The sequence below is a fragment of the Carassius auratus genome, unplaced genomic scaffold (assembly GCF_003368295.1).
Source record: "Carassius auratus strain Wakin unplaced genomic scaffold, ASM336829v1 scaf_tig00014789, whole genome shotgun sequence".
In the NCBI taxonomy this organism is placed as follows: domain Eukaryota; kingdom Metazoa; phylum Chordata; class Actinopteri; order Cypriniformes; family Cyprinidae; genus Carassius; species Carassius auratus.
This window is the reverse complement of record NW_020524526.1, coordinates 29,787-43,507: the sequence shown is the minus strand read 5'-3', so window position 1 is coordinate 43,507 and position 13,721 is coordinate 29,787. Positions and strand designations below refer to the sequence as shown.

The following is a 13,721-nucleotide window of genomic DNA, read 5'->3' as shown; positions in this document are numbered from 1 at the left end:
GCAAAATAAATGGCAGACCCCTCCTACGCTCCCAGAGTGGTCTTAGGATAAACAGAATAGATCACATAATAAGAACAACAAACAGAAACCCCAAAGCTGTTGGTGATTTGGTGATCTGTTTGGTGATCTGGGGAGCTCCTCACGCCACAGAAGCAAATGCCGGAGTGAGCTCCCGTGTGTTGGTAGACACCCTTTTTATAGTCATCCGCTTCAGGATCCACCAATCACACTCCTTGACTAACAGCCAATACCTGCACACAAACACTCATACAACAAGACACAAAAATAACAATGCCGGGGATCGTAACAGTTCAATTGCTTTGTTTCTCCCTTCACTGCTCAGCTGCTGTCATCTACAGGAAAAGGAACTGAGGTGCATGAGACATCACAGCGATCAGTTATTATTAGCCTGGTAATACCAAACTCTGCTACACCGCTCTGCTTCGTAGACAGAGTCTAGAAGGGCATAATTGACAGTAATTGACAATTACCATTTACTTTTTCGTTGGGGGGGGGGGGGGGGGCTTGTCTGAAGTTTAAAATCATTGGTGTACCCATAGGCCAATCACATGACATTTGGTTATGACGTGTATTAAGAAATAAAAAAAAAAACATCGAGTGAGATTTGCTGCCTTCTTAACCTGATCCTCCATGAGAGCAACCAAAGGGGAAAAAATCACAATCATCTCCTTCCTGGACTTTAGCCTCCCCAGTTTCTCGCTGATGATCGGTAACAGTTGATACAAAATGTGAAACAAACACTCTTTTTGTTCAGGCTTCAGTTGGCCAATCCTGGGAATATTCTCCACAACTGAGCGAGTAGCATCCCGTGTCTCCATGTCTGCTCTGGTTTTCGATTGCTCTAATCTAAACTACAATCTTAAATTTGGATCTTACGGTTAGCTTAGCATCTACGTCACAGATCTCGGTCTGCCCTCTGTTCGTTGATTGGCCGGCTGTTTTGGAGCCAGAGAAAAACTTGCAGACGGTTTGCCATCTCAGACTGAGTACAGAAGTGAACCGAAATTGAGCGGAAATACGAAGTCTGACATAGTTAATATATCTCTTATGTCTATTTATATAAGACAAAATTATTTTTCAGATACTGTTTGTTGTTGTTGTTCTGCTTCTTTCTGTACTGACTTTTAGATAACATTGTTTTTTTTATATATATATTGCAAATGAAGAAAAATAAACATTGTTGAAACCCACAAGGTTGCTGATGACATTCACAACAGAGATTCAAAACCAAACACGAACACAAATTAACCCAAAACAGCTGATTCTGAAAGGTTTTGTGCACCTTGTCATCAAAAGTAACATGTTTTGTTTTTAACATGCAGATAGATTTCTGTTCTGTTTTACTGAGCTCTTCCAGATCTGAAGTCATAAACTACAGCAGCAACTGCAGCCACGCCCACCAGAGCAGAGACGACCAATCGGATCACAGCTTCAGTAGAACCACAACAATGAACAGAGTCTGAGGAAAGAAACAGAAGAACATGGAGACATTAGTGTGCATTTTAACCCTTTCAGGTCTGTAAAGAGCACTAACTTTACCACTGACGTACCTGGACACGTGTGACAGAGTTGAATGATGTTGAGATGTGTGGTCTGGTTTGTGATGGGATTGTTGATCACACAGCTGTAGGAATCATCCAGACACTCAAGCTCCAGAGGTAGAGAGAGACTGATGCTGAGATCAGACACACTGATGCTGGAAAATAAACTGTTTCCTTTGTACCAGGAGAGAGTCACAGCACTCACATTCATCACTGAACACAGGAATGAACAGTTCTTGTTTGAAGATGTTTATGATGATGAACAACGAGAACAGTTTCTCGTGATGACAGGAACAGGAAGAAGAGCTGGAGAACATGAGAGAAACAAATATAATTTTAGGACAACAAATTATTGATCATGAAATGTCTAGATATTATTAATCTTCTTTGTAGATATTGGCTGTTTATTACTTATAAAGCACATATTAATGTTGTATTCTACATGACCTTATTCTACTACAATATCTATCTTATATTAAAGGGGGGGGGGTGAAATGCTATTTCATGCATACTGAGTTTTTTACACTGTTAAAGAGTTGGATTCCCATGCTAAACATGGACAAAGTTTCAAAAATTAAGTTGTACGTTTGAAGGAGTATTTCTGTTCCAAAAATACTACTTCCGGTTTGTCACAAGTTTCGGAAAGTTTTTTTCGAGTATGGCTCTGTGTGACGTTAGATGGAGCGGAATTTCCTTATATGGGTCCTAAGGGCACTTCTGCCGGAAGAGCGTGCGCCCCCGTATAGCAGAGCACTGAGAGCACAGACATTCACTGATCAGAGCGAGAGCGTCGCGAAATGTCACAAAAGGAGTGTGTTTTTGGTTGCCAGGGCAAGACAACCCTGCACAGATTACCAAAAAAACAGCATTAAGGGACCAGAGGATGGAGTTTATTTTTACAGAACATCAACGGAGTTGTGCAAGTGTTTTTGTTTGTTCCCCTGCATTTCGAAGATGCTTGTTTTACAAACAAGGCCCAGTTTGATGCCGGATTTGCACATCGTTTATTTCTTAAGGATGATGCAATCCCAACGAAAAAGGGTCACGATCGTGTGTTGGAACCGCAGGCGGTGAGTAAAACTGCTTCAAATATCTCTGTGTTGTCAACTTAGCTATCGGCGCGTAAGCACATCAAGTAAACAACATGCGATGTTGTCATCAAACTGCACTTTCCACATGTACAAAAAAAAAAGACGACAAAGTGGAACTTAGTCATTTTCCAAAACCGCTAAGCAAATATATAGTTTCAGTACATACCACATAGAGACGTTGTTGCTGATGCTGCTCTTGTTAAATTTCAGCCTCTGGATCTGATTCTGGATCATAAATATACGCTGAATCTGACTGTTAGCCATGGTTTGTTTTGGTTAGTTTTGTCCTCACACGGTAAAGTCACAGCTTCCAAACGCTCTCAACGCAAAAGCCTACTCGCGCTCGTGATTCTTTAGCTCCGCCCACACGTCACGCCTCCAGCCGGTTGTGTTTTTCCGGGAAAAATCGGTACAGACTATCTTTCTCTTATGAATATAATAAAACTAAAGACTTTTTGGAGTTATGAAGGATACAGTACTACTCTATAGGTACTCAAGATTAACAGGAGATTGAGTGAAAACGAGCATTTCACCCCCCCTTTAAGCATTAAATGTGAAAACTCTTAATTAATGTTGAAAATAATATTATACATATACGAAAGCACAAAAGCTGTAATTCCCCTCAAGGGATACTTCACCCAAAAATGAAAATACTGTCATCACTTTCAAGTTGTTTCAAACCAGTACGAATTTCTTTCTTCTGTTGAACACTAAGAAGATATTCTGAATAATGTTGGTAACTAAACAGTTGCTGGTTCTTATTGACTTTCAATGTGTTTTTTTTTTTTCCATACTGTATAAGTCAGTGAGGACCAGCAACTGTTTTGTTATCAACATTATTCAAAATATCTTCTTCTGTGTTCACTGAAATATGAATTGTTGAAGCGATTAGAAAGAGAAAACAGATGAGATCTCATACATTAGAGAGTCAGGAGAGGAGTGAAGTAAATCTAACAATACTTGAGGTTTAACATGTTCATAATTAAATAATTCAACTACAGGAAATAAACATCTGATATGGATTATACATCCATCTACAGTAGAAACATATAAAACAATAATCAATAAGCATCAAACGGTATGAATGAAGATGGTGATCATAAAAATGATCAGCATGCTAAATATACATAAGCATACTTTTAATAATAAAAGAACAGCTTTTTATGCATATTTTGTAACATAAGATCTTTAGTAAATATATAAAATATCTTAATCGATTTTCTCACCATAGAGAGAAACATTGAATATCTTGTGTGAAGTTCCTCTTTCTTTGCTGATGATCTGTAGTTTATAAAGTCCAGTGTGTTCAGATCTGATGTTTCTGATGGTCAGAGATCCAGTTTGATTGTCCATCTGGAGTCTGTTCTCAAATATTGTATTAGTGACATCTATATAAAGGTTCTGTCTGTGGATTTCAGCTATTCTCGTCTCTTTAGGTCCAAACATCCACAGTATTTGATCATCTCTCTGTACTTCAGTAACATCAGTGTTCAGAGAGACAGAATCTCCTTCAGTCACTGACACTGACTTCACTTCATCTGTATCACCAAACACACCTGAAAATCATATAAATGCAATATACTGTAATTATTAGACAACTACATTTAAATTAAATAAAAAACAATTATAAACCCCATGTCCTGATTAAAAGAGTAACTCACCACACAGGACAATCAGGATCAGAGCGCAGAGGAAAGAAAACATTATTCTGGATCTGAAAACTCTCATTTCAGAGATTTATCGAAGGTATTTTTCAGTCTAACAGGTTTTCAGAAAGTTACTTTGTGGTTGTAAGAAAACACTGCAGAAGATCTCACACTTTCATGAACATGAACACACAGAAACATCATCTAACACTGTGTGCTTCAGCTGAAGATCATTGCAGCACTTTAAACCACATTCTCACGATTGAGACACACATTTACTGACCTCAATAACAGAAGATCTGACTCCAAAACATCTCATGAACGTGCAATCACAAATCTCTTTCACATGTTTTGACAATCATTTATTGAAATGAAATAATGTTCTAAATGAGAAATTACTGTATTTAAATTGTAAAATATCCACATATGAATCAAACACTGATCAATGAATCAATGACTCTGTTTTAAAAAGGAACTTCAAGTTTTAGTACGTACAGTAAGTGGGCAGATTCACTGACAATCAACTTCAAGTTATATGTTGAACACGTTTACTTTTAAAAGCATATTTCCACAACACTGGTCACAAATACATGATACAATGTGAATTCAACAACTTTTATGAATCATTTGGAGATGAAGCAGCACACTATTAACAAACATAGTTTGGTGAATAAACTCTAATGTTGATTTATCTGAACATGTCCGACAGAGATCAGCTGCTTACGAAACATTTTAAAATGTTTGTTGTTAAATTGCTTTGATTTGGTCAACCATGAACAAGCAACTGATCTCCGGTCAGTTTTATAATGTAGACTACTTTTTATGAATTTAATATATTTAATGTACTTAGGCATGTATAATACAATGAGATTGATACTTGATACACTCTTTATGTGCTGAAATGTTACTAACAGCATGAGATAAACAGGAGGAGAGCGCACAGATACTCTCACTTCAGATATATATTTATCACAGGTTTGAGTCTAACAGGTTCTCAGTAGATTTATTTGTGGTTGTGAGATGAAACTGGCCCCTCACATTCTCAAGAACACACACCGTCTAAAACTGTGTGCATTATCTGAACATCCTCTCAGCATTTCAGACCACATGCATTCAGCTCACACACATTTACTGACCGCAATAACACAAGATCTGACTCGGAAACACCAACATGTGCTGCTTCACACTCACAATATAACAACAAATGACTTTTGAAATAATATATTTTACACAATACATCAAAACATTGTGAAGAATCATCAAATCACATTCAAATATCATAACACACCCACATGAGAAACCATTGTGACATTGTTTTAGTAGAAATGTATATTGCATTGTATTAAATGTTTCCATTTTATATACATACTGTTTATAAAGCAAAGTAATATATTGTTTTTATTTTAGAATTTTGGTGATTGGTTAATGAATCATTTGATCAGACAATGTGTGTATTGAACTATAAATGATCTTTATCAGCATCAGTTTCACTGTCCTGTGTAAATATATCACAGACCACACAGTTTTGCTCTGATAAGATTTCTGTTGAAGACAGAGAAAAACATGAAATAGCATATAACACTACAATTTTGGTTTTATGTAGAAACACCCTTTGTCTAAATATTAGCTCCCAGGAAGTATTTCAACAATAAAAATTAAAAAAGAATATTATTCATAAATGTGGACTGATATCTCTTGTACAGAATGTATAAGTGACCTACGGGAGCCCTCTGCTTCGACAGTCATTTCTTGTTTGACACTATTTAACACGAGTTAATAGCGTGTTTACTCATTGTGAAATTATTGCCAGATAACCTTCCTTACCAAGACTTTCTCCTTGTTATTCTGCCTGCCTGTCTGTTTGTGTCTTCACGTTCTTGGTTCTTGGATTGTTCCATTGGATTTATAGCCTGATTGGACTGATGTTTGTGTTTGACTTGAATTCGCCTACTCAGCTCTGCTTTGTGGATTCCCCTTGTGTATGTTGAAAGATCAGACTGCCATTACAGTACTGACTGTCTGCCTGGTTTAATGATTCGGTCTCTAAGATCTTTCCTTAATAAGCTTCTGCAAATGGATACTAATACTGCCTCAGTCTCCGCGTTACACTGGAACAGGAAGAAGAGCTAAGAAAGCTACAGAAGAGGCACATTATTGAAAAAGATCCTTAAAATTCACAGATAAAATTAATAAAATGATTGAATGAAATAAATTGAATGTCCAGTTTTTGTTATACAAAATTATATATATTTTTTTTTATTATGAAAAATTTAGCAATAAGCCAATTCTTGACACAAGTCTGCCTTCACGACTCTGTATGCATGGAAATAAATAAATAAAAATATTTACTGGCTGTAGAAACTAGTTCTCTGGAAGTTACTTCATCAAAAATCTTTGTGTAAATGTATTATGGTCATATACCAACAAACATAATTAGTACAGAGAGAATGTTCCCTAATATTTATTTTTTTCAGAAACTTCACAAACCATTAAATTGGAATTTGGAAATTGGAATTTAGACAAAAATATTATTTTTGACTCACAGATGTGTAGTTATGGTTATCTACCAGCAGAGGCTACAGTAACTTGACCATGCCAACCAGTTTAACCCATTAACACATGGATTCCTGTAATTCACACGAACAGTCAGCAGAGGAAGCCATCAGCACAGAGAATAGATACACACTGATAAAAAAATGGTAGCATCTAAATTATCTGGTTTCATTAAACTCAAAAATATATTTTAACATCGAAAATACAGAAAATTACTTCTTATCATCTTGATACAATCATCTTAACACAACTTCTGAATACACCATCTGATCCCATCCATTAGCCTCCTGTAAGAAAAGAGATGCACATCAGTAAGTCAAGAACAGAGCTGATCCTACACAAGCTTAAAGCACAGATTCAGAGAGTCCTATAGGTTTCAGCCATGAGAATCTAAACATGAGAACTTATTAATGATCATGTAAATACATGCATCTTTAAGAATGAATGAATAAGCATTTTTAACCATTAAATCCAGACTTTTTAAATTGTGAATGATGTCTGAGTGATAATTTATGTTTATTATTTATGTTTATTATTTATGTAAATTTCACAAGCAGACACACAAAAAATAAAAACTATACTTAAATTAGCAGGGTTAGTGCAGAGAAAAAGAAACATATCTTACTGGGTCTGGAGCTCTGTGTGGAATAAATGTTGCTTCTGTATAATCAAACTCTTCTTCATTACTCTGAGCTGTTTGATAACAATTTATACAATTAAATAAACAATTACAAAATTATACATTTGTATTTTTTCTTCTTCTTCATTTTGGTTAGTAGTAATACTTGCCATCTTGTTTAGCTTGTGTGTAATTTCTACTGTGACAGAAAACCAACACGACTACAACTGTGACCAGCAGCAGCAGAAATACTACAACGAGAAATGAAGATTGACTGGATTCTGTAATGGATAAAACAAAGAGTCATTAAGCTGCTGCTGCACATTATAGCACCAAACTGATAACTGAAATCTAAGGGAATATAATATGAATATAATACTGACATACCTGAATTTGGCTGACAGAGTTGAGTAATGTCCAGATGTGTGGTCTGGTTTGTGATGGGATTGTTGATCACACAGCTGTAGATGTTGTTCTCCTGATATTCCACCTCCAGAGGTAGAGAGAGACTGATGCTGAGATCAGACACACTGATGCTGGACAATAAACTGTTTCCTTTGTACCAGGAGAGAGTCACAGCACTCACATTCACAACTGAACACAACAGTGAACATCTGGACACTGATGATGATGAACCATTTTGTGACGAGTCTCTGATAATCACAGGAACAGGCAGAATACCTAAAATAAACATTAAGGAAAAACAGGAACAGTCAATTATTGCTAACGATGTTGTGGCAGGGGGGGCGTGGTTTAGCGAAGTCTGCAGCGGGAGAGAGGATCAGGAGACGAGCGGTAAGTGAGTGGTTTGGGCAGAAATTATTATCACCTGTTTCTTGTTCTAGTAATTGGCATGGAGAGGGTATAAAATGCCAGGAGAGACGGAAGCAAGTGAGAGAGAGTGGGACTGCTGGCGGAAGCCGAGACCGGAAACCGGAAGCTGGAAAGCGAAAGCACCGAGTGAACGCAGCAAAATAGAAGTCACCATATGGTGTTAGAAAACGTTTATTTAATTTATGTTAATAAATCTACGTCAGCAGTCCAGCCGACCCCTTGTCCTCTTCCTTACCCACACGAACTCACAACACTGGTGCCGGAACCCGGGAAGGAAGACGGACCGACGCCGCCGCCATGCAAAGCCCGTCCTCCACGCCGCTTGCGGACATCATCTTTTCCCTCGCGGTCCTCCACCGCGAGCAACACCAGGCGCTGCTGGATCTGAGGACCGATCAGGAGCGGCGGTTCCAGGCCATTGTCCAGGCCCAGCAGGAGGACCGCGAGAGGTTCCGGGGCTGGTTCGATCGGGAGGTTCGCGCTGAGGCCGCCGGGCTGCCCGCCATGCACCTGCCACTGCACAAGATGGGGGCCCAGGATGATCCGGAGGCCTTCCTGGAACTCTTTGAGAAGGCGGCCGAGGCCTGCGGGTGGCCCCGTGAGCAGTGGCCGGTGCGCCTCATTCCCCTGCTCTCCGGCGAGGCCCTCTTCGCGTTGGCCCAACAGCTCCGGGACTCCTGCCGCAAGTGGCTACTGGCCGAGGGAAGCGACGTGGAGCGTGTCGTCGATCTGGTGGTGCTGGAGCAGTTCATCACTCGGCTCCCCAAGAAGACGGCCGAGTGGGTCCAGTGCCACCGCCCCGCGTCGCTGGAATCGGCCATCCACCTGGCAGAGGACCACATGGTGGCGTGCCCAGGGGTCGGCACCCCCCCACCTACTAACTCTCTCTCCCCTTCTCTCTCTCCCCCTTCTCTCTCTCGCCCTGTCCCTCTCCCTAGGTCCCGTCCACCTGGCCCTCCTCGTGTCCCGCCCCGGGGGCGGAGCGGGATGGACCAAGGCCGCTTCGCGAATACAAGGGCCCCGCCCAGGGGGGCGGGCCTCGGGGCTGCGGGAGGGGACAGTACTTCCGTCTCTCCGCTCTCTCCACGCCAATTCCCCTCTCCACTCCCTGCCATTGGGGCGGCGGGTAGGTCTGGGCTGGCCTGTTGGCGTTGCGGGGACCCAGAGCATTTCGTGGACAGGTGTCCAGTGATGGAGGTGGAGATGATGGTCCGGGTCCCGGACGACCCACGGGCCACCCCCGGTCAGGCTGGCGAGTACCAAATACCCGTGAGTATCAAGGGGGGTACATATCCGGCCTTGGTGGATTCAGGATGTAACCAAACCTCAATCCATCAAAGCCTGGTTCAACCGGGGGCGTTGGATACAAGCCGCGTGGTTAAGGTGCGGTGTGTACACGGGGATGTGGTGGAGTATCCGGTCGTCCCAATTTGGATTCAATTTCGGGGACAAAAACATAGTGTGGAGGTGGCGGTTAGTCCCCACCTCCGGCATCCAGTAATTTTGGGGACGAATTGGCCCGCGTTTACGGTTTTATTGGGGTCGTTATGTGTGGATGCCTCTTGGGGAAATAAGGCACGGAAGGAGACCGCGCGGGTGCAGGTGGGGGAAACTGAGCCAGGACCGCTGAGGCCGGCTTCAGGGGAACCGAGCGGAATCGGGAGACTAACTCTCTCGGAGCACGATGACTTTCCCCTGGAGCAGTCTCAGGGTGAGACTCTAAAACATGCGTTCCAACAGGTCCGCACCATCGATGGCCAGCCTCTCCGACCGGCCCTTCCGCTCTCCTATCCCTATTTTGCCATTTTAAAAGACCGGTTGTATCGAGTGACCCAAGACGCTCAGACAAAAGTAAATACAACCCAGTTGTTAGTTCCAAAGAGCCGCAGGGAAATGCTTTTCCATGCGGCTCATTCTAATCCTATGGCGGGCCATTTGGGACAGGCTGCCACACTAAATCGCCTCAATACCCGATTCTTCTGGCCGGGCATTCATGACAACGTGCGCAGGTGGTGCGCGTCTTGTCCGGAATGTCAGTTGGTGAACCCACCGGCCGCCCCAAAAGCGCCGTTGCGCCCTCTCCCATTAATGCAGGCCCCCTTCGAAAGAATTGGTATGGACCTCATCGGGCCATTAGAGCGATCGGCACGAGGACATCGCTTTGCATTAGTCATAGTTGATTATGCAACACGATATCCGGAAGCAGTGGCCCTCCGCAACATTTCCGCTAAAAGTGTTGCGGATGCCCTGTTTCGTCTTATCTCCCGGGTGGGGGTTCCGAAAGAAATCCTTACTGATCAAGGCACGGCGTTTATGTCACGTACGCTACGCGAACTAGACGCCAAAAATTGGGATAGGTGGCTAGAGCCCTTGTTATTCGCTGTGCGAGAGGTCCCACAAGCCTCCACGGGGTTTTCCCCCTTCGAGCTTCTCTATGGACACCAGCCCCGGGGGGTGCTTGACGTTCTGAGAGAAACTTGGGAGGAGGGACCATCTCAGGGCAAAAACGAAATTCAATACGTACTGGACTTGAGAACAAAACTCCACACATTGGGGCGGCTATCAAGGGAGAATTTGTTACAAGCCCAGGACCGCCAGAGTCGGCTATATAACAGGGGAACTAGGTTACGCAAATTTGCACCGGGAGAGAAAGTACTTGTATTACTCCCAACGTCGAGCTCTAAATTATTGGCTAAGTGGCAGGGGCCGTTTGAGGTCGCACGCCAAGTCGGGGATCTCGATTATGAGGTAATACGGTCCGATAGGAACGGGTCGCATCAGGTTTACCATCTCAATCTCCTTAAAAAATGGAATGAGGCGGAATCAGTGATGTTGGCAACGGTGATTGGGGGGGAGGATGATCTCGGGCCAGAGGCGAATCTCAAACCACAATCCCTCGCCCTGGCTCCAGGTGGAGATCACCTCTCGCCGTGCCAACTCACTGATTTAACGAAGTTACAGGCAGATTTTGCCGATGTCTTTTCGCCCCTACCGGGCCGTACTAACCTAATTCAGCACCATATCGAGACCGAGCCGGGTGTGGTAGTTCGCAGCCGGCCGTATCGCTTACCTGAGCACAAGAAAAAAAGTAGTTCAGGCTGAATTAGGCGCTATGCTTGACATGGGGGTAATAGAAGAATCCAACAGTAACTGGGTGAGCCCGATAGTTTTAGTTCCGAAAACGCGCGGATCACTCGTTGGTATCTAGCTCTTCAGCCTTTTAAATTCAAGGTGGTCCACAGGCCGGGTGTTCAGATGGCGGTGGCTGACTTCCTCTCCAGAAATGGTTGGGGGGCTGCAGGCCGGACGGCTCCCCGGCCTGAGACGGGCGGTGGGGGTATGTGGCAGGGGGGGCGTGGTTTAGCGAAGTCTGCAGCGGGAGAGAGGATCAGGAGACGAGCGGTAAGTGAGTGGTTTTGGCAGAAATTATTATCACCTGTTTCTTGTTCTAGTAATTGGCATGGAGAGGGTATAAAATGCCAGGAGAGACGGAAGCAAGTGAGAGAGAGTGGGACTGCTGGCGGAAGCCGAGACCGGAAACCGGAAGCTGGAAAGCGAAAGCACCGAGTGAACGCAGCAAAATAGAAGTCACCATATGGTGTTAGAAAACTTTTATTTAATTTATGTTAATAAATCTACGTCAGCAGTCCAGCCGACCCCTTGTCCTCTTCCTTACCCACACGAACTCACAACAGATGTCTTTAAAGATTGTCTGTCATCACATATCAATAACAATGTGCTTCCAGATGGTCAGTTTTACATTTTATTTAAAAAAAAAAAAAACTCTTTTAATATGATTTCTTCAGTTTACTCACCATAGACAGCGACACTGAAGCTCTTGTGTTTGACATCTCCATTGATTATGTGTAGTTTATAAAGTCCAGAGTGTAATTTGTTGATGTTTGTGATGGTCAGAGATCCTGTCTGCTCATCTATCTTTAGTCTGTCTCTGAATCTCTCAGTATTATCTTTATTATCATATATAGAGATGATCTGTTTATAGATTTCAGCAATACGAGTCTCTGAACTGTTAAATCTAAATGTCCACAGAATATGATCATCTCTCTGTATTTCAGTAACATCAGTGTTTAACGTGACAGAATCTCCCTCCATCACTGATATCACTCTTTCATCTGAATAATCTCCAGATACACCTGAAGAAAAGAGTCGGCACAGATTATCATCTTAAGTATCTTTCAGAGTTTATCTAAAAACAAAACAATATAAAAAAACTATGTATATATATAAAAAAAATGTATAACTTATGTACAGAAAAAATCTAAATGTAGAGCAAAAGTATTAAGCTCTTTTATAACATAACTAGCTTACACAATTAACAGTAAAATAATAAGAAAATTAAAGTTCACATTAAATGAAGCTTCTGTCATCATTTAATCGTCCTCATTTTATTCCAAACTTGTATGACTGTCCTTATTCTGTGGAGCACACAAGACGATAATCTTTTTTTTTTTTTTTTTTTTTTTTTTATAAAAAAATATATTTTTAGGTTGTTGTTTGGTTCCCTCTCAGAATATATGTGTTCTGCAGAAAAAAGTTCATCACAACATGAAAGGCCTGAAAAAGGTTTTTTTTTTTTTTTTTTTTTTTTTTTTTTTTTTTTACTAAGACGTGAATTATTATTTTTTTTTTTTAACTATCCCAAAATAGAATAATTATTTTCTTGCTCTGGGGTATCACCTTTGTAATATGTTAAAAGATATTAAAGTGCAAAACATGTTTTCTTTAATTATTATTTTTTTTCACATACACGTCATACAGGTTTGGAAACAATTAGCATTTTTGGCTAAATATTGTACTTTTAAATTGATCGGATATCCCATATACACATTAAGGTTTAAATTAAGTTCAGTGTGAACTGGTCCTTTAATATTCCAGGATCAAAGTTTTCAAACCCTCTGCAGAAATTCAATAAAGATGAAGAAACTTTTACACTATCATAACTGTTCCTGATTTTATTCAGACTGTTAGAAATAACTGGACTGGTCTGCCTGCATTACAAGAAATATATCTGTAAAAAATATATAACTTACCATCTAAGAGCAATAAACAAAAACAGAAAAATGCATGAAACACCCGCCACATGTCTGAAAATAACAAACAAAAAGCTCTTCACGTTTCAGAAACCTTCTTCAAAGAGGAGGCGTCTCGTTTGCTGATGCTCTTTCACTGACTGTGGGTCGACAGTTTCAGTCTGAAAAAAAATTAACTAGCCTTCCACACACAGAACTTTTTACCTCCACTTTTTTATTTAGTCATTAAATACATTTATTGAAGCAATGAAGAAGAAGAAAACACTTGCTTATACACAATGATTATTTGCATTTATTTATTTATTTACAGTTACTAACTCACATTTTGTTCCAAAACAGTGACTGACTTTCTTCTATTAAACAAA

At 41.1% G+C, this 13,721-nt stretch overlaps 1 protein-coding gene and 1 pseudogene across 1 annotated transcript; both read right to left on the bottom strand.

The window, feature by feature from the left end:
- Positions 1-1,356: 1,356 nt before the first annotated feature.
- LOC113074479 (SLAM family member 9-like) lies at positions 1,357-4,204 on the bottom strand (annotated as a pseudogene).
- Positions 4,205-7,088: 2,884 nt separating this feature from the next.
- On the bottom strand, positions 7,089-12,454 carry LOC113074462 (SLAM family member 9-like). Its single transcript, XM_026247304.1, has 3 exons — positions 12,121-12,454; positions 7,851-8,152; positions 7,089-7,139 (listed from the first exon to the last, which is right to left on the bottom strand). Exons 1-3 carry the CDS (start codon positions 12,416-12,418, stop codon positions 7,089-7,091), a joined length of 651 nt encoding a protein of 216 aa, XP_026103089.1. The 5' UTR covers positions 12,419-12,454.
- Positions 12,455-13,721: the final 1,267 nt, after the last annotated feature.

What these genes read in the sequence shown, in the direction of transcription:
- LOC113074462 (XM_026247304.1), bottom strand. Translation starts at nt 12,418, where the DNA reads ATGGAGGGAGATTCTGTCACGTTAAACACTGATGTTACTGAAATACAG. An exon ending in CTTCAGTGTCGCTGTCTATG is followed by an intron (nt 8,153 to 12,120) that starts GTGAGTAAACTG and finishes TGTTTATTTTAG; the next exon opens with GTATTCTGCCTGTTCCTGTG. An exon ending in AGCCAAATTCAGGTATGTCA is followed by an intron (nt 7,140 to 7,850) that starts GTATTATATTCA and finishes CTTTTCTTACAG; the next exon opens with GAGGCTAATGGATGGGATCA.